Below are 23,642 nucleotides of genomic sequence, written 5' to 3'. Positions count from 1 at the left end.
AAAGCTGTACAATTGTGCCTAATTTGAATATCTGTCATCAGCTTCCAGCCACTGGTTCTGACTCTCTGCTAAAGAGCCCTTTAGTACCTGGTATTCTCTCCCCACTAAAAGGTACTTAAACTAAGCTGATTGAGTTCTTTATCAAAAAGACTGAGAGGTGATTTGATCAATGTTTAAGTCACTCACTGTAAGGCATTTTCTCTAGCCCTCAAATAATTTGTGGAGCTATTTTTGGCAAGCTCAGTTTTTCAACATACTTTTTAAAATGTTAACACCAGAACTAGATGCAGAATTTCATTATCAGTTTCACCCATGCTGTGTGCAGAGCTTGGGTGAGACTGATAATGTAAAGTAGCCTCACTATTCCCCTGCATATAATAAAAGCCAACAAAGTCCACAAGTGTCTGAGGAGGAGGGGGAACAGTTGTGGGTCAACCTTTATTCCAAAGCTGCTTTAGTTAAGGACTCTTTTGTAAGAAAACTCTAGTATCTTTATTCTGAAAATGGAGAAGCTCTACCATAAACGGGCCTAAGTGACACATTCCTGCTACGTTAGCACTTAGAAGCTGAGGTTTACAACTGTTTTATTTTCTTTTGGAAATGGCTTCTTTGACTTCTAAGTAACATTTTGCACCGGACAATGAAGAACTCAGTCAGTGCACTCAGGAGATACAGACTCCACTCAGTTGATGAAATGGAACAGTAGAAATCACCCATCGTTTGCAATAATGGAATGAAAGAGCATACTGTCGTCACTGAAGTACTGACATAAAACAGAGGTCCAGGTGGGAGCTAAAGAGCACACTAAGATTGAAAAACAAATCGTGAGCTAGAAACATGTAAAAATCCTTGGCTGCTCACATACAAATGAATGATCCACTAATGCTACAGAATAGGTGAACAAATGCACATTTGACAGGTAAGTCAAATAGTTCTACTGCATTGTTGAAGAGTTAGTGATATGTCTTCACTTCTCTACCCACCACAGGAAAAATGCTTGAGCTGATATTTCATACATTAGAGGGCAGTAAGGCTGCACGCAAGCTCCTGGGGATATGGAAGAGCAAGTACGTTCTAGGAAGGTTTCCTCAAGAAGTGCCCAAAGAGACTTTTTCTGCCTTCTTATAGCCATCTTTACTTTTTGTCTTCACAATCTGCTATTCTTCATTATTGTAAAGTTCAGTTCTTAACAGGAACCTCTTCCCAATCAGCCTGAGTTACATTCAGGGTCCTCAGACACCTCCAGTTCTAGCACCAGAGTTATAAAGTGACTGTTTCCCAAAGCTGCCTAACATTCTAGCAGTAAGAATGTATATTAACAATTATGGCTCATTCTGACTCATATTAAAACCCTTTAACCTATGCTCAGTTTAAGTCACCCACCATAACAATGTTAAAGTTAATTTGTATTCAGATGTACGTGTTAGTCCATTTATTTAAAGAGGCACTTTAGGACTTATTAGCTGTATGGGATTTGTTTACTAATATAATTACCAATTTGAAAATGACACATACCACACCTGTAATGGAGACAGATCAAATCTACTCTACTCTGATTTGAAGTGTCCTAAATCCTACTGTTCTTGTTCCATCACAAGCATAGATTTCATTTTGTTCAATTGTTTTCCCATCCACAATAAGTTGTCAAGAAAAAGCTGAATGAATGGTAGGTCCAAAAAGGAAAGTTTATTTGAAATTCATATCTTCTTTTTACAAACAGTAGCATTTTTATACAAGATCAATGTTGGTTATTTGTTCACTGTGGAGTGATCGATTTTTAGCCTGTGGTTTGGTCCATCAACATTTATATATTCTTTTATTATAAAACCTTTCAAGTACACAAGTCATTTTAGTCTATATAAGCTCTTATATTAAACTCAGCTATTGGATGTGAAGACAATGCAAGTTGGTTGTAAAAGGGCACTATAGTGATAACTTACAAAATGACAGTATTAATGATACTTTACATTTATACAGCATTTTCTCCAAGGATCTCAGAGTACTACAAAAACAGGTCAAACAGCTTATTCCTAAATGGAAAATTGAGGAATAGAGATTAAATGGCGTGTCATTAGGTCATATGAGTCAGTAAACTCAGTGAACCCACATCTATCAATTCTCAGTTCTCTACTCTCAATTTGCATTGAGCAAAGTAGATCAGTTAATTTTAAATGGGTATTACCAAGATCATGTAGTTTTAAGAAAAAGATGGACAAATTAACAGGTGTGACTGTATGACAAGGTTGCTTATGGTGGTGGAGCAGCCTCGGGGTTCACTTCCAGCTTATATCATACATTCTTCAAAGCTCATGCTTTAGGGTTTCAGCTGGCTACCTCCAGGGGTCAGGAAGTGATTTTTTTTAATGATGTATTTCCTAAAGCATCAGGGATGCCCACAGCGGGAGACGAAACACTGGACAGGGAGGACCAAGGCTCTGAGTTGACACTGAGTAGTCTCTCTCTCAGGTGCTTGGCTAGCTGGTTCTGGCTCACATGTAACTGATGTAACGATCACCATACATGAGGCTTGGAAGGAATTTCCCCCCGGTCAGATTGGCAGTGACATTGGGGGCAGGGGGTCACTGTCTGCTGCAGCATGTGGATCACTTGCCAGGATTATCTGGCTATATCTCACTTAAATCATTTCCCTGCCATTACAAGGGCTTAGGCATTGGCCTGTGGCACTTAATAGTTTAGTCTCCTGTGGGCTGTACTATTTTAGTTTAATTTAGCTTGTTGGGTTTTGTGTGCGGGTGCTGGCCTGTGGTATAGATTAGATGATCTGGTGGTCCCTTCTGGTCTTGAACTCTGGACTCTGTGACCACATGGAACAACAGATTAATGCAAGTTACCTGAACTCTGGCTGAGAGCAATATAGACTGACCTCTTCAGTTTAAGCAAAAACATTTCAAAGTAGAAACCAAGAAGAGCTAGTCTTTCTGCTTAGAAGCAATTTACCAGTCAATTTGTTTATCACTGTCTCCTTGTAACAGGTATATGTTACCCAGGGAGCTACAGAAGCCTGGATTCTAGTCAGGAAATATAATTAGAAAACAAAGTGGCGACGGTATGGCAGAACCACAATGTGTTGCCATAAAAAGAACCTCTGCGTTCTTGCTCTCTAAGGCCACTGAAGAAAGTCTTATGGAAGTGATTTAAGATACCCTTTGTTTTAATCAGACATCAACTCCCTTAAATGACTAAAGCATAAAGTCTTTGAGAAAGTTCCTTGCCTAGTGGCACAGTGGTGAAAGGCCAACAACACATTGCACATGTGGGCCACAAAAGCCTTGAATGCAGGAATAGCACTAAACTGGTAAGAAACAGATATCAGGCTATTATCTCTTGTAGATGCTGCTGGATCTGCAAAAGTAGAACAGATGTGGATTAGTTACATTACCACCAGTACACGATATATTGGCTAAACAAACCTTAGACTGAAAATCTATGTACCATCTTAACGTCTGGCCTCCTGTTCTTTTTTTCATTCAGACACTGACTAGCAACTGAATACATTTTGTCAATGGAAATGGTGTCCCAATCACTCATTTTTTCATCAACATAATCTTCAATTGTCTTTTCCTCATCTTCAATTTCTTCTTTGATACTTAACTGTAAGAGAATTTGGTAGTGTTAAAACTGTTTTGAGAGAACAACTTTTTAAAAGGAGCAGTGAGGTTTAAACTTGTGAGTACTTTACATTTTTCTGAGAGATAGGGTGGGTGAGGTGATATCTTTTATTGGATCAATCGCTGTTGGTAAAAGACACAAGCTTTAAACACGTGCATGCATGTGTGCATACACGTGGAGGACAAAAACAAACAAACAAAAGCCACCATGGCTAAACAGCAGAGTAGGAAAGGCAATTACAGGCAAAAAGGCATCCTTTAAAAATTGGAAATCAACTCCTAATGAGGACAATAGAAAGGAGCATAATCTCTGGCAAGTGTAAAAATATAAGTAGGCAGCCAAAAAAGAATCTGAAGAGCAACTAGCAACAAAGACATAAAAACTAACAGCAATTTTTTTTAAGTACATCAGAAGCAGGAAGCCTGCCAAACCACTGGTGTGGCCATTGGACAAACAAGATGAGGAAGGAGCACTCAAGGAAGACAAGGCCATTGTAGAGAAGCTAAATGAATTCTTTGCATTGGTCTTCACTGCAGAAGACGTGAGGGAGATACTCATGCCTGAGCCATTCTTTTTAGGTGACAAATCTGAAGAACTGTCCCAGATTGAAGGGTCAATAAAAGAGGTTTTGGAACAAATTGATAAACTAAACAGTAATAAGTCACCAAGCCTCTTCACCCAAGAGTTCCAAAGGAAATCCAATATTTAATTGCACAACTATTAACTGTGATATGTAACCTATCGCTTTAATCAGCCTCCATACCAGATGTCTGGAGGGTAGCTAATGTAAAGCCAATTTTTATAAAGGGCTACAGAGGTGATCTGGGCAATTACAGGCCAGTAAGCCTAATTTTGGTACCAGGCAAATTGGTTGAAACTATAGTAAAGAAGAAAATTATCAGACACATAGATGAACACAATATGTTGGAGAAAAGATATATTTGAATTGGAAGAAGTACAGAGAAGGGCAACAAAAACAATTAGGAGTATGGAACAGCTTCCATCTGAGGAGAGATTAAAAAGACTGAGAATGTTCAGTCTGGAAAAAAGAGATAACTAAGGGGGGATATGATAGAGGTCTATAAAATCATGAAAGCTGTGGAGAAAATGAACAGGGAAGTATTATGTGAAGGGGTAAATAACACAAGAACCAGGAGTCAACCAATGAAATTAATAGGCAGGAGGTTTCAAACATAAGGAAGTACTTCTTCACACAACACACAGTCAACCTGTGGAACTCATTGCCAAGGGATGTTGTGATGGCCAAAAGAATAACTGGGCTCAGAAAAAAATTACATAAGTTTGTTGTGGATAGCCATTGATGGATCTATTCTCCAAGATCATCAGGGATGCAACCCCATACTCCAGGTGTGTCTACATCTCCCCCAGCAAGAAACTGGGACTGGATGACAGGAGATGGATCATTCAATAATTACCCTGATCTGTTCACTCCCTCTGAAGCATTTGGTAGAGGGAGATGTAGAGACACCAGGAATATGGGGTTGCATCCCTATGTTCTTTTAATACAAACTTAGTATAAGTTAATTATTTCAGTATACATTCCATTTTAAATAGAAGTTGTAAAGCAATTTTCTACTTTTAGATGGAACACAAGCTGTGAACTTTCACCCACTTAAGGCTCAACAGTCCCTTACTGAGTTCCCCAGTTCTCCTGTTTGCAAAACAAAAGGTGTGATAGCTGTCATGAGATAACTAAATTTACTTCAGGAAATGGTGAAGGATGCATGATGGAGTGTGACTGGTTCATTTCTTTTGTTAGGAAAGGATTTACTTCTATGGAAATGTTGAGTTCCTTTTCCCAGATGTTGATGCCATGTGTCGCCCATGGCCCAGAGGGGTAGTATAGGGCAGCTTCCTCAAAACTGGCCTTGTGTTTTTCCTATTCTTGATTAGACTCTCTCCCACTAGCTCAAGAAATAAGGGTTCCTGCATTACTCCTGAAAGAAGACTGTGGCAACTGGATGCACTGTCACTACTTCCTGAGTGGCAAAACTGGGAGTTCTCCAAACTGGAAAGTATGGATTTTTATAAATTCTGGGATAAGGAGAAAAAAAAGTCAGTACCAGTAACTGTGGCTCCCGGTTTTCATCTATTGGCGAAAGCCCCGTTATTATTTCCAGTAAAACCTTCAAGAAAACCAAAAGAGGTAACAGCTAGGAAAGCATCCAGGAACAGTTAACACATAAATAATTTGAAACAAAGGAACAAGATCTTCTGTTATATTTATAACTGTTTCAAGTGCAAGTCCCTAGGATCATGGCTTACAAAGAAGAGCACATATTTGAACATAACTGGCTGACTCCTGCCTCTCATTTCCCCCATTTCTGGAAGAGCAGGTGAACTCCTTTTCTTCTCTCATCCCATCCCTCCTAATGAGGTTCTTCATTTTCTCCCTCTCCTGCCTAGCTGAGGGGAGAAATTGGTTTGTCACCTCATCTCTATTTCCCTTCCATTTTCACCTTGTGTGCAGTATGGGCATTCCCTGGAGTTTTTCCCCTGACCCCATATGGTGGTGGTCATTTTTCCTATTTACCACTCACTTCCTCCCCAGCAGGTGGTGGGTGTGTTTAAGTACTTAAACATTCTTCCTTGTCTTTTCATCCCCCAAGCTGACAGTCGGAAAGCAGGAGTTGACAGCTCTTATGATGCTGAATAATCTGTTCATATTTGGGTTCATCACTTTCCTGAATAGAGCAAAGAGCACTAACACTCCACTCATACTGATTTACGAGCAAGCTAGGCATGAGGGGTATCAATTACTGTGCTTCAGCAGCACACTGCATTGAGGTTTGGGGTTGTGTGTTTTAAAAGCAGAAAAGTAAGAGAACCAGTTCCCTGTTACAAACTGTGCAAGTGGAAACCATATTTAACAAATAAATGTAACATCTTAAGGATTGTAAAGCCAGGATTAAATCTAATTGGAACATGTCTGATCTTACATTGATGTTCCACAGCATCAAACTCACTTTTCAGCAGAATAGCAGCCACCAGTAGTAGATTTAAATGCCAGTTCTAATTAATTAGCATTTTCAAATACCTTCAAACAGTGCAACAAAACAAATCCATTTACTCTTCAAGATACAAAGTGGTTTCCTTCAATCAGTAAACATCGTATATGCAAAACAAAATGGTAACAAATGCTGGGTTTTCTGTTTCATGAACTTTGGCTTGTAAACGTTTTTCATTTCTAAAAAGGAAGCAAGTACAACAGTTTTCTATTTGCTACTCACCACACCAAAACTGAAAATATCAGATTTGGGTGTTATCTCTCCACGCAGCGCTTCAGGTGCCATATAGGCTGCTGTTCCCACAATTCTGTCAGTCATGATGGTTTTTGTGAATTTCACAGATGCCCTTGCAAGTCCAAAGTCAGAAATTTTTGGCACAAATGATTCATTTAGTAAGATATTTGCACTGAAAAAAAAACCACATTATTTGTAGTAGTGGAATAACTCTGTGTTTTCTATCACACTTTTAAAAGCATTTAAACATCTGTACCTGAACTGTACTCACTATTTTAACCAATATTTGGAATCTGGAGAACTCACTGAAGTTGATGATTTACTTTAGTAAGCAAAATATGTGCAAGTGATCTTTGATGGGAACCTACCATAACTATCAAACTGCTCCCTAAATAAATCAGTAACTGTCTGGCCAGCAGACTAATCCATGCACAAGCTCTCTTGGAGACTAACAGGGAGCAAAACTAAAGTACAGAAACTACTTAAAGGCTACTAATCCTGTTACATTCATGTCCCAAAATTCTAGGCACAGCTTGAATGCTCCTTCTTTAAACAAAACTGTACAGCTTGTTAATTTTAGTCAAGTTATTGACATAGAAACCTCCACAAAACCCTCTCAATTCCCTAGCTCATCCTACACAAAACACCAAAGAGCTGCTTTTGGTGCATATCCATGAGCCAACAAAAATGGTTAAGGAGGCAGAAGGAATACAAAGATGTTTATTTTCTCCTTGGTATGTTCATGCCTCAAATTAAGGGAAGTCACCTAGGCATGTCCACATATTAACTCACCCCACTTGTCTCTAACATCCTGGGACCAACACAGCTACAATACCACTCCATGGATGTAAGTCAGGAGTAGGCAACCTATGGCACATGTGCTAAAGGTGGCATGCGAGCTGATTTTAATTGGCACTCACACTGCCCAGGTCCTGGCCACTGATCTGGGGGGCTCTGCATTTTAATTTAATTTTAAATGAAGAGTCTTAAACATTTAAAAACCGTTATTTACTTTACATACAACAATAATTATATTTTATAGACTTATAGAACAAGACCTTCTAAAAACGTTTAAATGTATTACTGGCATGCCAAACCTTAAATTAGTGTGAATAAATGAAGACTCAGCACACCACTTCTGAAGGTTGCCGACCTCTGATGTAAGTCATTAGTGGCCTTAAAGAAAAACTGCATTGAACTAGGCTAAGCTAAATGAAAGGGGAAAACTCATACTTTTTACTAAATATAGATATTTATTTTACTATTTTTAAATTTAAATATTTTTGGCTTCTAGAACCTGAGACAAGATTAAAGAACCTTGATACTTAGACAGTATCTCTCCATTTTAAGACCATGCTACTGGAACCGTAAGAGACCCATAGGAGACATCTCAAATAAACAAAACCTATTAGAAACATTACTATGTCCATCCTCTCAGTCTTACTCTTAGAGCCTTCTAAGCAAAAAGTTTATGAAAGATTACGAGCTGCCTTAATCTTAAAAGTAGACCAGCTATAAAAGGATCCCTAATAGACAATCACAGCTACAGGCCAAACACTAACCAAGGGTCCATCCACCGATATGTGATGCACTTAACTCTAAATAGGCCAGTGGGAACACCATATGTGAAAAAACCTGCAACTTTTTGAGTAAGTCATAGTTTCTTCTCAGCTTAAGAAGGCCAGAAGCCTATAAGAGAGACCATAACGTGATATGCTTCACAAAGCAGAATGGAAGCGAGTTCTACTGTGATTGTGTCCAACTACAAAGACCAACCCACTTCTTTACTGCATACAACTCAATCAAGAATTAAGAGCAACAATGAAAACAACAACAATTCAGTGATGGCTTCCCAAATCTGCAGACACCCATCCTTGTGCCTCTGTTATTCAGTTTCCCCAAGCTGCAGCAATGTGAAGACTAACCAGAATCTTGTTTGATTTCTCTGCAGCTATTCACTACACCCATGAACACAGAAATTATAACAAGAATTGCCTTGTTTATTGTGCTCCTTCTGCTTGGAAAAAATATCAGCAGTAGCAGTCACACTCTCTCACTGAGCTATTCACTATGAAAAAGGAAAAAAAACAGAGTCCAAGCAGGGGAGGAAAGGAGATGGACAAAGTGATACAAAGGGAGAACAACTCCCTCTCACAGCGGTCAGGAGACCAGAGGAGGGGTAAAGTATAAGACACTCTGTTCCCCAGAAATTCCAGCTGCTAGGAAGCTTGAGGAGAGAGGTGGTTCTGACACACACAGAGTCAAAGCAGCAAGGAGCCTTTAGGGTGGGAGCTGGAGTAAGAATACTCCCTTTTTCCAGCACCCAGAGAGGATTGCAGGGTTGAGGTGAACTGGATTCAGCAGGAGTGTTGTGGGAGCCAGGAGGTTCTTCATGCCCTCCTCCATGACATTATCCTACAGTTCAGCCAGTCACAATCCTTCTCAAGGTCTAAGATGCTTGTCCCTGAGGGATGTGGATTGATTGCTTCCCAGGCATTTCTTGAAATAGCTTGACTGCTTTGCTACTCTGAAAAACGCTACACAAAAATTTATCTCTAAGAGCTGGAGGTAGCAGAAATTGCTTTGGGGATAACACATGAGTGGAAGAGTCCACTTCCTCTGTACACCATTGGCAAGCACACTTGATTAAAGCCAGTCTCCATTACAGAGATGAGGGGTTTTTTTGATGTTGTTTTGTTTTCAAAATAGCAATAACTCAAAGGAGGCACTCAGAGGAAATTCTCCAAAAGAAGAGGGTTTTCAGGTGAAAATTCCCCCATCGAAGTTGTCATGGTGCAGCATTACTAAAGTGACAAATGTGTAGTGACCAGCAAAAGCTCTTACACTGGTCATAGACTGGTTGCAGTTAGACAAGAACTGACTTTTGGATACACTAAGCAACCACGCATCAGCTGTTCTACAATGGCAGCTCATGCCACCTTGACAGGAGCAAAGTTTTAGAACTCTAGCTATGGAGATTCTCATCTGGCCACATCTTTGCAGCACAGATCCAAAAATAGTATGACAGAAATCTTTTGCAGGAAAAGTTCATGTCCTTGAATAATTTTTTGAAGTGATGTTTTGAAGGTCTGTTCAGTCTCACTAAGATTTCATTTGTGGAGGAAAGATGAAGCAGACTTTGGAAAGAGACACCATACTCAAGAGAGAGAGAGTATGTTCACACAGTGCAAGCATTAAGCATAAAACAAAATCCAGAAAGACTGTATAATGAAGAGCAAGTTGCAAAGCCATTACGATACTTTGGAAAATGTGAAAAGATTTGGGGTCAATTACTTTGCATAAAACTGTTCTGTATACATATGCAGCTGTTCTGATATTTTCATACACCTCTACCCCGATATAATGCGACCCAATATAACATGAATTCGGATATAATGCGGTAAAGCAGTGCTCCAGCAGGCAGGGCTGCGCACTCCAGTGGATCAAAGCAAGTACGATATAATGCGGTTTCATCTATAATACAGTAAGATTTTTTGGCTTCCGAGGACAGCATTATATCAGGATAGAGGTGTAGGTAAATCACTGTGAAATAAAGTTATCCTTAAAATGACTGACAAACAGGCCTTGAAATCTTAGGTAAACAGTCCTGATATAGAAAAAGAGAAAATATTGTGATAAGAATTCTATCAAAGTGGGTGTTTGTAAGAACCAGGCAACCTTGGCAAAGAGGTTCCCTCTGTAAAATGCACTCTTTGGAAAAATTTGGGGCATTATTGAGCGTTAGCAGCTTTTACCTTTTAACATCTCTGTGAATATGATTGTTTTCATGTAAAAAGCTGATGCCATTTGCTGTACCTTGAGCAATGTTACACCTTGTACTCCAAGGAATTGGTGCAGTGTCATCCTTAAAAGAGAAAAGAGGGTGGGGGGGAGTGAAAATACATCAATATATGTATTTGATTTATAAATATGGATCCCAAAAGAGGAGGTAGATCTATGGAGGACTAGTTAGTACATGTTCCTTTATTCTTCATTCACTACATCAGTTTCTGCTCTCCACCCAAAACAAAAATGTGTTTGTAATGGTAACTGATAAGTCTGAGGTCTGGTCTATGTTTACAATTTAGGTCAACTGTCTACAGCGCTCAGGCTTGTGAAAAAAACCCACTGAGTCCCACAGCTATGCCTATCTCACCCGCGCATAGATATGGCTAGCTCAGTGGAAGAATGCTTGTGTCAACTTAACTACTAGGGGAGGTGGTGTTCCTCCGGTGACAGAAAAATACCTTCCGTCGCTGGAGGCTGCATCTACACCAGGGATCGGCAACGTCTAGCCTGCGGCCCACATTAGAAGACAGATGAATGCTCCCTAATGCTGCATTAAACTCTTGAATAGCAGTACAGAGGCCTGATCCCAAGTCAATGGAAAGACTTGAAAAATCAATGGGAGTTAGGCATCTAATGGAATTTTCAAAAATGCCGAGGTGTCCATCTGCATATTAAGGTACCTAAATACATTTTTAAATGTGGCCCCTAGTGACTAAGACACTTGTGTATCATTAAAATGGGGGTGAGGAGGAAGCATGAAAAAAGTAAGAGATTAGAAGCAAAAGTTAATTTTGCTTCTGTCTCCTTTTGGGTCTAAAACAGGAAGATTACATGGAGTTAGTAAAGAGACTATAGTCTATAAAAATCTGGTTTCAGCAACTCAGGAATAAAAAAAATTAAAAAGCTTGTCTCTGCAATCTCAAAAGACTGATGATCTTTAAAACAGAAGCCATGGAAATATTATTTATATCATTGGTACATGTGTCACCACACCACTTGAGGCCAATTAGTTTCTGTGCTAAATGGATAGCAGACACTTGAGATTTTAACCATCCCTTGTGATTCCCTCAGTACTGATAGAACACAGCAATTCTATATGACAGATCAAGATCTAAACTCCAGAGAGTAGGTTTTGGATGCCAAATAAACTTGAGGAGACACTGTTTATCATTAGGTCATTAACACTTTTTCCTTAACTCTCAAGTGACCTAGGGAAGAGGAAACATTTTAGGATAATTAAAGACCTAACTTTGTAATTAGGGCAAACTCATTTGGCTATATTAAAATCTGAAGTGATAACAATCTGTTATGTTTAATTTCTCTTGCATTGCTTTCAGCATTGGTCTGACAGTTTTAGCTGCTTTCAGTAGGTTATTTTAAAGACTAATAAATGTTCCTCTCTTTCTTCACATGTGTAGCAATATGTAGATTTGTCAGGTTACACTTCCTCTTCCCACCCCTTTTTATTTTAAGAACTGCATCAGGTTGTTTCAAAACTTGCTCTTTATTGCTTTGATTTTACCTATATACCGGCAATCACTAAACTGCAAATTGAAGAGCTAACTACATCGGCAACAATTACATCCTAGATTTTATTTCAGCCTCAGTAGTTGCAACATCACATCTACGCAACCAAAGCAAATTGTTCCAGTCAATAAACATCTTTATGAACATGCATGAGAAAGTGAAAAGCTAATGTTCCTTCATGAAATGATTGCAAACATACAATTTACCAGCAGAAGATTTTCACTTTGATTCATGGCACTAATTAGGCTGGGAGAATGGGGACATTTAACTCTCCCGATCTGTAGCTGAGTCAGACACCTAGGGAAGAGGACTGGCATGAATTCCCCTTCCTCCAGCTCAGCTCAGCCTAGGCTCTGTGTAGTGAAGGAGATGAGCCAAGAAAGCACCGCCAAGTACCCAAGTTGTTCTTGAAAGTCAGCAAGCCTAATAAACATTCCGACAACCACCTATTTCCCTCTCTGGTCATTGGATGGAGAAGCCTTGGGGACATAATAGGGAATAATCTTGCTCGCTCCCTTGCATGCAAGGGCCTGGCCTATTTCTGCCTCCCCTTTAGACTAGGAGTGCTCTGCCCAGCTCCCTCTTTCCCTAGTGCTGATTTGCGAGGTTACAGAGGCAGATAGCAAGAGATTTTCACACACAGCCCTTCCAAAGAAAGAAACTTGTCTACAAGCCAACTTGCATCAGTTTAAAGTGTTTTTTTGGTTGTTTTTAAACAGATTTATTTACACAGGCACAAGTTTCTACACCAAGATACTTACAACTGGTCTACAGTCAGATGTTGCATTAGTTTTAAGTTAGTTTTTAATAAGATTTGTATCAGTTTAGTAAAATCAAAGTGAACACTTTTATAGTGGGTTAACCCTGGTTTATAATGGCTTAGTTTGGGGCTTGCACCAGTTTAACTAAATTTGTTTAAAGTCACACTTTTAATAAAAACAGTGAGATTGTCTTTTACACCAGGCCTTATTTCAGTTCAAAAGTGTCTTATTTCAGTTTAGTTGGATCAGTTTTCTACAGGATTAAGCTAAACTGAAATAAGCTACTCTTAAACCAAAATAAAGAATATCGATAAGCAGTTTAAAAAAAATCTAAACTAAAAAAATCAATTTTTAAAAAATCCCCAACAAATACCTTTTCTGAAACTGGTGCAAGTCTATGTGTAGTCTAGACTGGCATTTAAAGTCTTAATACTGACACAGAGGTTAGCTTGCTTATTTCATGTCTACATGTCTAAAAGTTACATTATAGTTTTTCTTAAACAGAAACAATTTTCTAAGAAAATCTAACCCTCTTGAGACTAATGCAAAAGAAACTAGTCACCAGTGTCAGAAAGATGTGATCTTTCAGGTCTCTCTTCCTGAACAGGAAGTTCTTGAGATGAATGTGTATACTGTCAATTTATAATCTTTGAATAACTAGTTTTATTACTAACCCACATTTTTTGTTGTTGTTGAAGTCTTCTAAAGGGGTAATACTAGATTAGGGTTAGAAGGAAGTTATGCTCATTTGGCTCAGCACTGTACTAGGAACTCACATGAAGTAAGAAGCATTTCTTCTCATGTTTATACTGTAAGTTACATCTGTAAATCAAACTGACATTTCGGTGTCAGCTAACATTTTCTCCTTCATGTAGGTAGCTGCACACATGCCAAAGACGGATGGCATTTATTAGTTACTAGGAGGCTCAAGCCTACAGGATAAGTCATTTCCCTAGATCAAAAGGAAGAATTTTACTTACAGAAAATATTTATTGCTTAAATACTACTCTTTTGCTTGCTAAGCCTGGTTTACGGTTTTTGACACTGACTCCCATGCTCTGGAAGTGCCAACTGATGTTACAAGGACAGAGACTAGGTCAAGAAACAAAGACTTAGATGCTGTATGCCTGACAAAAAATGGTTACAATGGACAGGGTGGGAAAAGAGCATCTTATCACAAAAGATAATAGATTGCTCTATGAATGGTGCCATTTAAAAACCAAACAAAAAACTCTGGCACTCACTGATAACAAAGTTACAGGTTTCACAAAACTTTCAGACGTTTTTTCAGTCTCTCAGGGAGCTGCCATTTTTCAGACAGATTGTTAAAGACAATGGTCTAGCTTGTTCTAATTAATTAATATTATATCTGATCTCTTAATAAGTTAAAATGTTTGTATAAAATGTTAACTGTATTTGCCTTCCAGCTGGAACACAGTAGAATATCATAGCTTGACCACTTCAAATCCATTAGTGAAGAGGTTGGCAACCTTTCAGAAGTGTTGTGCCGAGTCTTCATTTATTCACTCTAATTTAAGTGCCAGTAATACATTTTAATGTTTTAGAAGGTCTCTTTCTATAAGTCTATAATATATAACTAAACTATTGTTGTATGTAAAGTAAACAAGGTTTTTAAAATGTTTAAAAAGCTTCATTTAAAATTAAATTAAAATGCAGAGCCCCCCGGACCAGTGGCCAGGACCCGGGCAGTGTGAGTGCCACTGAAAATCAGCTCATGTGCCACCTTTGGCAGCCGTGCCATAGGTTGCCTACCCCTGCATTACTGTCTCAAGGACATTAGAATAAACTTCTAGTCATTGAGAGAAGTAGAAGACAAAGTTAGAAAAGTAATAATAAAGCTCACTTACCAGACAAGCCAGTCTGTCAAGCAATGAACCATTGGGCATGTATTCATAAACCAGACAGGGTTGATCACCATCACCTGAGAAACCAAGCAGTTCTACTAGGTTTTCATGTTGACACCTGTGGCAAAGAGAAACCTTAATAATTAGTTCTGCTGAATGATACTTCTAACACTTAGAAAAAAAAGTTTAGCCCTGTTAGTGGTTCGGTGTGGATTATTGATTAGTAAGACATCAGATCACTCAGCTCAATTAGTTTATTAAATCAAAGGCAGATCAGCATAACCAGAGAGGTTCATACATTATCAATCCCTGGGAAACAGAGTTGTAGCAGTTCAGTCCGTCTCAAAGTGAAAGCTTAATTTGACATATAGTTATAGTCCACTTGTTTATGACAAGTAGAAGATTAATATATCTTACTCCCTTTCTTTTAAATCTAGCTTCATAACTATTTTTCAGGCGCAAACATCTGTACCAACCATATGCAACAACATTCCAGATGTTAGTAGACTACAGAATACAAGTTGCATGTAGAGACATGAATTGTTTTGTGCTAATGGTACCCAATAATATATATATATACATTCCTTAACAGAACATACATCTTATTTCTTACATTCTAGGAATTCAGTCATAGTTTTACAACTTAGCCTAAATGCAAAGCATTTTGGAAATACATGACATTGGCTAACAGCCCACAAACTCAATGAGGCTACTAAACTGTGTAGAATTAATCATAAGCCTAAATTTTTATCTTGAGCAGAAAGAATCCACAATAGTTTTGCAATGTTTTCACTTAACAGTTTCCAAACTATCCCATGCAAAACTACAGCAAAGAAACCCTAAGGCAGCATGCTAACAAGGAGAACTCTGCAAATGTAGGCAGTCTATACCTACAGTTATGCTAAATTTGCATGACTTAGTACCTACTTTGCCATTATTTTTATTTCTTGATCAAACTGCTGTTTCAGATCTTGAATGCTTACATCAACCATCTACAAAGACAATATTAGTTCTCCATTAATTTTGTAGGTGATATTACATACAAAACAAGTTTATTGCAAATCTTACTCGGGGACACCCCTTTTTGTAAACAATAAAAAATTGGTTTCAAACAGTTGGTAGTACAATATGTCCTATGTAACATCCTCATCACACATCTTTGCTGACCCAGAAAGACAGTACTGATTCATATTCAGGTGGTTACTCTCACAGATGCAAACACCTCTCCTTCCCACCCCAACCAACATCCTCCTGTAGAAAGTGATAGGCAGCCCCACCCATGCCCACATGCTTGCAAGGGAATTTCCTATTTGCCACTGCACTGGTCATTGCATTTCAAATCCTATCTAATAGAACGTTTTTTCCTGTATTCATACCAATGGGAAGGAAAGTTACTCTTGTGGCTAAAGCACAAGAGTGGGAATCAAGAAATCTGGGCCAAGATTTAACAAGAAAAAAAAAATCAGATGCCTAAGTAAGGCTCCTAAATCCATGTTTAAGCACCTAAACGGAGTACCTGTTGAAGTCAATGGAAATTAGTTGGTGCTCAGCACTTGGAAGGGAGCGGGGGATCAGACCACTTCCTTAGTCCACATTTAGGCACATGTTTTAAAGTCATGGAACCGGTCCCATTCTTGGCACTACCAGAGATTTCCTTTGTGACCTTCCAGAGTCAGAGTTTAAGGCCAGATGTAATCACCAGATCATCTAATCTGACCTCCTGCACATCAGGTCACTAAACCTCATCCAGTTATCCCTGTACTGAGCCCAACAAAAACATTACAGTCCTCAGGAAATTAAACTATTGTGTACCACAGGCAGAGAATAGGAGGGAATGAATGTTCCAATGCCAGAGGCCCCTACAATGGCAGGGAATTGATTTGATAAAATAGACCCCTAGCAAGCAACCCCTACCTATGCCACAGCAAAAACACAATGTCCCTTGCCAATCTGACCTGGTAGAAAATTACTTCCTAATCCCAAAAATAGCTATCAGTTTGATCCTGAGCATATGAGCAAGACACACAAGCATCTGAGGAAGAATTCTCTCTACTGCCATGGAGAACTGGCCCACTGCATACCATGTCCCATATCCAGCTGTGGCCATTTCTGATGTTTCAGAGGAAGAAGAAAACAAAACCCAGAACTCCTGCAGGTGTCCAGCTGAAACCCTGAAGCATGAGATTTAGGGAACATAAGACAAAGGACTGGAAGGAACCCCATGTACCACTGAACTCAGCCCCTTACCCCTCCAGGTAAACCCATCATACCATCTCGCTCTTAAATGTATCAAGCTCTATCTTAAAGCTAATTAGATTGTTTGCCCCCCCCCTCAATAATATTGGGAGGCTATTCTAGAACCTTACTCCTCTGATCGTTAGAAAACCTTCTAATTTCTAGCCTAGATGTATTTCTAGCTAGTTTATACCAATTGTACTCGTGACAACTTTTTTCTGTACATTAAATAGCTCTTCTCCCTCCCTGGTTTTTATCCTCTTGACCAAATAACTTGGCTTCTCTGCAACAGGGACTTTTCTTAGGGGGTCAATGAAAGATGTTCTCGCCATTTCTCCCTTGCGGATGGTTACTGTGTAACATTTATAAAATAAAATTTTGCCACTACTTGTGATGGAATCATTGACACTATATAGTTATTCCTGATCACTGTTACACAGTATTCTCTTGTTCTTTGAAATCCTGATTAGAATGACAGAATGTCTTTAGGGTCTTCCACACAGAACTTGCAACAGTCCCCTTAGTAACAAAAAAAAAAAAAAGTAACACTGTAGACTTCTCTCCCCCTTAAATTTTCAAATCCTCCACAGCTAAGATTGTGGTCTGGACACTGAGCCTCAAGGGCCTGGGATAAAAAGCAGCAGTAAAATATTAGGGTAACACCAGAACTCTTACAGGGTTCTAGAAATACATTTATTCCCTTGTATGACAGATCAGTTTTATTGTATGTGTTTGTAACCTGAGCGGTCTGATTGATTTCACTGGGACCACTGGTGGGGGAGAGGGCTGCAGAAGTAGGATCCCATTGTTCAGTTTCCTAAGAGCTACAAGACTGTGCCCTTGGAAAAAGAAATCTGGGCTCCTACACAAAATTCTGACAGCTGAACCTTAACTTAAGATATTTTACTCAGTGTTTCAATTGTAGCAGCACAAAAATGTAGATAAAAGTTTATCTTTTCCACTTCCAATTGGAGACAAGCTACATTCTCCTCCCAAAATAAGCATGTTAGTTACACTGTCCCTCTGAATACCCATGAATGACAATGTCAATTACTTTAAAAGCTAAAAACACAGAACAATATGTAAAATAACCTACATTTTTCAAGAATTGAAAAGATTCTTTCTTTAGCAATTCAATCCTTTCCATTTAGAAAAGGTTATTTTTTTCACTGTGTGGTTTTTAATGGAACTTGAAAATGAGATCTCACAGCATTATTATTTACTTCCTTGATTATAAGATAACTGGATCTAGGATGTCAACATAACTGCTAGATCACCTGTTTTTCCTCTAATTGCAATACTGTGCTTAATAATACAAAAATAAATATTTATACTTAACCAGCAAGTTTATAATAGATAAAAGTAAAAATATTAATGGAATGTATATTTAGCTCATGGGGTCACTCACCCAGTAATGAGCTAAAGACCTTAAAACAAACACCAGACACATCTGAAGCACAGAATCACAGAAATCAGAATGGCAAAAACTTACAAAATCATTGCTCCAACCCTTACCAGTACTGGATTATTCCTTACAATAGTTTCTTGGCCTTTAGAAAACTCTTTTTAAAATGGAGCTTCCACACCTCACCTTGGAAGAACCTAAGTTGAACTAGGATAAAAAGTTACAGAGACTACCCATTCTGAAACTTCAGAGCACCAACTGATCAGCAGGCCAGGAAAAACTTCACCTCTACAATTCATCTCTGTCAGTTGCACGCTACTGCATCATCTGGGTATATACCACAGTAGGTGAGGGAAGTTACAGTCATCCTCTGAAACAGCTAGTATTGGCCCCTTTGGAGACAGACATCTCAGTAGATGAGCCATTAACTGCTTATACATCAAAACCTATGTTATTAAAATTCCCAACAGGTGACTAACATTTTGATGAAAGAATAATGCATTTTAAAAAAAAAAGAGTTCATATCTGACAAAGTCTCACCCAACTGAGTTTTCAATGATCTCAAATTCTGGAGTATCCCCGTCACTTATAAAAATACTGAATACGTCCACCTAAAATACACACTAGTAACACCATAAAGCATATGACGCTCATACAAAATAGTCATGACAACTTACTGCAGCAAGTTTTTTCACTGCCACAATTCTGCCATTGATGTAGCCCTTGTACACAACTCCAAAGCCTCCTTCTCCCAGTTTATTACCTCCAGCTGATACAGGCCGTTCATCGAAGTTGTTTGTAATATTTTTCAACTCATGGAACCAAAAGCTGTGAAAACCTGAAATAAAGAAACATTTAGGATGGAACGGAAAGGTCAATTTCACTGTAAGGTACATGTGTGCGAAGTGACTATCTCCCTGCTTTAGCGCTATTTAAACAACAGATTTCCCAGAGCACAAATAATGGCATTGTGGATCTTTAACTTTGGACTCATTGTGAGTTTTAAGCCAGAATTGCTCTGTCTGAGTAGACACCAGAAAGAAAAGCAAACGAAGTACAAGTGAGTTAGCTATTCTTTGATAACTTTGCTCACTACTTGCAGGTACTTTGAGTACAAATATCTTCCAGTTCCTTGTGTGGAAGAAACCAGATATAGTCAATTCAGCTTTAATTTTAGAGCTCAGGAGCCTAAAGCGTAGCCCATGAAGCAAATGCTCCAACAGTTCAATCTCATCACTAACATTGATGTAGAGCACACTGGAATTAGAAGCTTCTATATCCAACACTCCCCCTCAGTGACCTTGTTAATATCAAGATGACCATAGGCCAAAATCCCTTTATGCAGGCAGCACAAAAACTGGACAAGGGGTCAGTGGCTTCTTATGGGGACTTGCAAAAGCATATCAAAATCTGGCCCTTTGGTTTCTATACAGTAGAACCTCAGAGTTACGAACACCAGAATTACAAACTGACCGGTCAAGCACACCCATCATTTGGAACCAGAAGTACGCAATCAGGCAGCAGCAGAGGCAAAAGAAGCAAATACAGTACAGTACTGTTCTAAACGTAAACTATAAAAAATATAAAGGGAAAGCACAGTTAAGTTTCAAAGCTGTACTAAGTCAATGTTCAGTTGTAAAACTTTTGAAAGGACAACCATAAACATTTTGCTCAGAGTTACAACATTTCAGAGTTACAAACAACCTCCATTCCTGAGGTATTCGTAACTCTGAGGTTCTACTATACGTTCTTTTTACTTCTAGAACTTGGGTAAAGGATGTGTGCAATGATGGAAGGCAGCAGCTGAAGCTGCATTTAATTTTATCAAAGTGCATACCTGTGTCATTAAGTTGCAGATTGTTGTTCTCTTGAGGTAAGCAGGAAGGAGCTGAAAGTTGTCCCTCACTACTCTGAGCTAAAAGAGGTGTTGCAGATATTACTGTTACTTCCTGTACGGGCATAGCTTTATCTATAGGCATAGTTTCTTGTGAAGAAAAAGGTACTGTAATTTCATCTGCCACCCTAACAGCATCTGAAAATGAAATTAAAAATATATTGAAGAGTGCTCAGAAACAGAAAATCATAGGTTACGTAGCATCACCATTTAGTAAAGGCTGACAGATATCTAAGCTTCACTAAACGTGACGTTCTGTATGTGTCTAAAATTTAAAAATATATGCCCCTTGTCATGTCCTAAGGAATTACTCTTAATCTTTATTATTAAAAAAAAAATAAGTCAGGAGAGATGTAACCACCTTCAGTTATCATTTAAACAAGCTAGTCATTTTATTTCTTTTAAATAGAGAGCTACTGTGAAGTTACAAAAGATCTGTGTAAATGAAGAATGCAATATATAGATACTGTGGAGAACAGAATTACCTGGAAGCAAAAGACTAGCTGGTGCTAGGAAGTGATTCCTGGTCAATAGCTCCACGAGATCACCAACTGTACAGTTTGATGTTCCCCAGTCATAGAGTAATTCACAAGTAGGGCTCTTTCCCATCTTTATTAGCCCTTCAAACCTCCTTAAAAGACAAATTAAAATCAAATTACTTTTTTAAATAAGAAGTGATCTGCAAAGACCGGGGGGAGGGGGGGTGAGAAGGAGGGTGATAGGTTTGCACCCTTTTTTTGTTTCTTCATGGCATAAGCAGGAGATCTGAAAAGTTAAAAAATGCAGCTTTCTTCTGTTTATTCCTAATATTTTAATAGTAGAAAAATAAACCCTTTTTTCCTGTTTTTGCTAGAGGGTCCTGCTGGAAGACCCAGGTAAGTTGACTGGGAGCCTTCTCAGCCCTCAAATGAAGGGGAAAGGGTGTTGAATATTTAGCAAAGAGAATGTTTCTTCCACCTGTTTGTTAGGTGTTCCAGTTAAGAAGCTGTTAAGAAATTTTAGACACCTTGACTAAATCCCTTAGGTAGGTTTCACTTCCTTGGTATTCATCATATCATACAATTAGTTCTTCAGTTATTCATAAAGTTTTCCAGAAAATGCAGGATAACAAGACCTAATGTAAATAACAACAAAGAACACATACGCAGAAACAAAAAAATCTCTTTCATCAGAAAGATCACAAACCCAATTTTAAAATACATCTGTGCAGATCATTTAAGCATTCTTCCAAATACACACAATATTGCTGCATATGTGAACTACATGGTGTGTTATCAAAATAAAAATAATTCTTATATTTTTTGTTCCATTTTGACTTTGAGTTTGCTTGGACTATTTAACTTGAAAGGGACAGAAACTGAATGAAACTTGAACCTAATTAAATGTCTTCACTGCTTTATTATTATTTACAGAAGGCAATTGCGGCTTTAGTGTTAAAAGGGTACTAAAAATACATAACAATTGGGCTTAAAAATTTACCCTAATTGTGAGCTCAACTGTCAAAAATTATGTGAAAGTTTATAAGATGTTACAATATCCTATAATAATAAATGTTGATGGTAAAATGTATGAAAAGGAGACAGACTGAAAACTAAAAATTAAATTAATCCAAATAAAAGGCCCTACTGATATGATTTAAGGGCTATGTTAAAATCATGCTGTGTAAAAAATAGAAGATATGGAACCAGAAATTGAGGAATCAAAGTTGGTGTGTTGGACATTAGACCTAACCGGCAGACAAAATAATGAGGAGATGGGCAATTCCACCCCTCACTCCCTTTCGGTGTCCTTAAAGAAAGAGACTTTAAGTGAATAACTCAAGTAAAAGACTAAATAATCAGTTTAAGTAAAGTAAAATGGCTAATAGCCACTGATGGACCTATCCTCCATGAATAAGGATAAGATTTTGTCATGGAGGTCACGGATTCCATGACTTTCAGAGACTTCTGTAACATTTTTTGCTTCAGCTTCATCTCTGCAGCTCTAAGCCAATGCGGGCCCTCCCAGCTGTCAGTAGCTGCCTCAGACAACAGGGACTGGAGCTGTCAGTCCCTCCCTTTATTTCAGTAAAAGTCACAGGTTTCCATGAATTTTTGTTTATTGCTCATGATCTGCCTGTGACTTTTACTAAAAATAACCATTACAAAATCTTAACCTTATCCATGAAGGTATTTAGTTCTTTATTGAACCCAGTTATACTTTTGGCCTTCACAACAACCCATGGCAATGATTTCCACAGGCTAATTGTGCATTTTGTGAAGAAGTACTTCCTTTAGTTTGTTTTAAACCTGTTGCCTATTAACTTCATTGACCCCTAGTTTTCTTGTGTTATGTGAAGGGCTAAATAACACTTCCCTATTCACTTTCACCACACATTAATGATTTTATAGGCCTCTGTCATATCCCCCTTAGTCACCTCTTTTCTAAGCTGAACAGTCCCAGTCTTTTTAATCTCTCCTCATATGGAAGTTGTTACAAGTCACAGGAATGCGGACATGACATCTACATGAAGTAACTCAATTTTATTAAAAACAACAAATCTATTTTCTCATGACTTTTATACAATACCTTATATGCATTTGGTTGTATCTGTTTTTGCCAGAAGGGTCTTTTATATCTATTGCTAGCTTCTTCCATCCTTCTTGTGGATCAATGAAATCAGCCAGTTGCATCATGAGTTTATAGCCAATGCAGCGCACGTATGTTGAAGGAGTTATGGATTTGCTCATCTTCCTAACAAATGCATTGCATCCTTTTAATACAGATTCTTAATTAAAACTACAGTTAATATATGACTCACTGTTTTCTTATTTTAATTCACTCGTTTTTAATCGCACCATCGCCAGCTTTCACCTTCTTGATTCTTGCCACTACTCTTTCCCCTCTTTCTTCCTCTTCCCTTCCCCTCTGTTAACATTTATATTCCGGTACTAGAAGTCAGCTAGGCCAGAGCTCCATTGATTTAGGCGCTATATAAACATGTGCAGTCCTCCATTTATGTCCAAGTCCCTCCCACGTAGCTCACTTTCCCCACATCCTCTCTCATCTTAGTTCCACATCATGCCTTCTGCCCCAAAATAGGTTTTAAAAGTTGTACATACCCAACGTACTTCACCATGTGACCTTATTCCTAACCCCCGTCAGGCTTGCCGGGCCACAGTACCTCGAATCGGGCCCAGCTCTCTCTCTCTCCGGGCCTGCTGGCTCGTGCCTCGGGCTATGAACTCGCTGGGGCACGAAGCAAGTGATCTCTAGGTACCGTGTACAGCGCCG

General features: G+C 38.6%; 1 protein-coding gene across 3 annotated transcripts; it reads right to left on the bottom strand.

Annotated features, from left to right (window-relative positions):
* Positions 1-1,666: 1,666 nt before the first annotated feature.
* Positions 1,667-23,551, bottom strand: IRAK4 (interleukin 1 receptor associated kinase 4). Of its 3 annotated transcripts, none has more exons than XM_075065910.1 (12): positions 23,533-23,551; positions 22,938-23,102; positions 20,855-21,000; positions 20,313-20,507; positions 19,153-19,313; positions 15,763-15,827; positions 14,839-14,953; positions 10,649-10,758; positions 6,882-7,065; positions 5,715-5,777; positions 3,454-3,612; positions 1,667-3,363 (listed from the first exon to the last, which is right to left on the bottom strand). In XM_075065910.1, exons 2-12 carry the CDS (start codon positions 23,096-23,098, stop codon positions 3,331-3,333), a joined length of 1,392 nt encoding a protein of 463 aa, XP_074922011.1. In that variant the 5' UTR covers positions 23,099-23,102; positions 23,533-23,551; the 3' UTR covers positions 1,667-3,330. The 3 variants fall into 3 exon arrangements, with proteins under 3 accessions (XP_074922011.1, XP_032660352.1, XP_074922018.1); XM_032804461.2 differs by lacking the exon at positions 23,533-23,551 and adding an exon at positions 23,471-23,532; XM_075065917.1 differs by lacking the exons at positions 22,938-23,102; positions 23,533-23,551 and adding an exon at positions 21,376-21,464.
* Positions 23,552-23,642: the final 91 nt, after the last annotated feature.

This window comes from Chelonoidis abingdonii, chromosome 1 (assembly GCF_003597395.2).
Source record: "Chelonoidis abingdonii isolate Lonesome George chromosome 1, CheloAbing_2.0, whole genome shotgun sequence".
NCBI classification, from domain to species: Eukaryota; Metazoa; Chordata; order Testudines; family Testudinidae; genus Chelonoidis; species Chelonoidis abingdonii.
The sequence above is the reverse complement of the archived record's forward strand: the minus strand, read 5'-3'. Positions and strand labels throughout refer to the sequence as shown.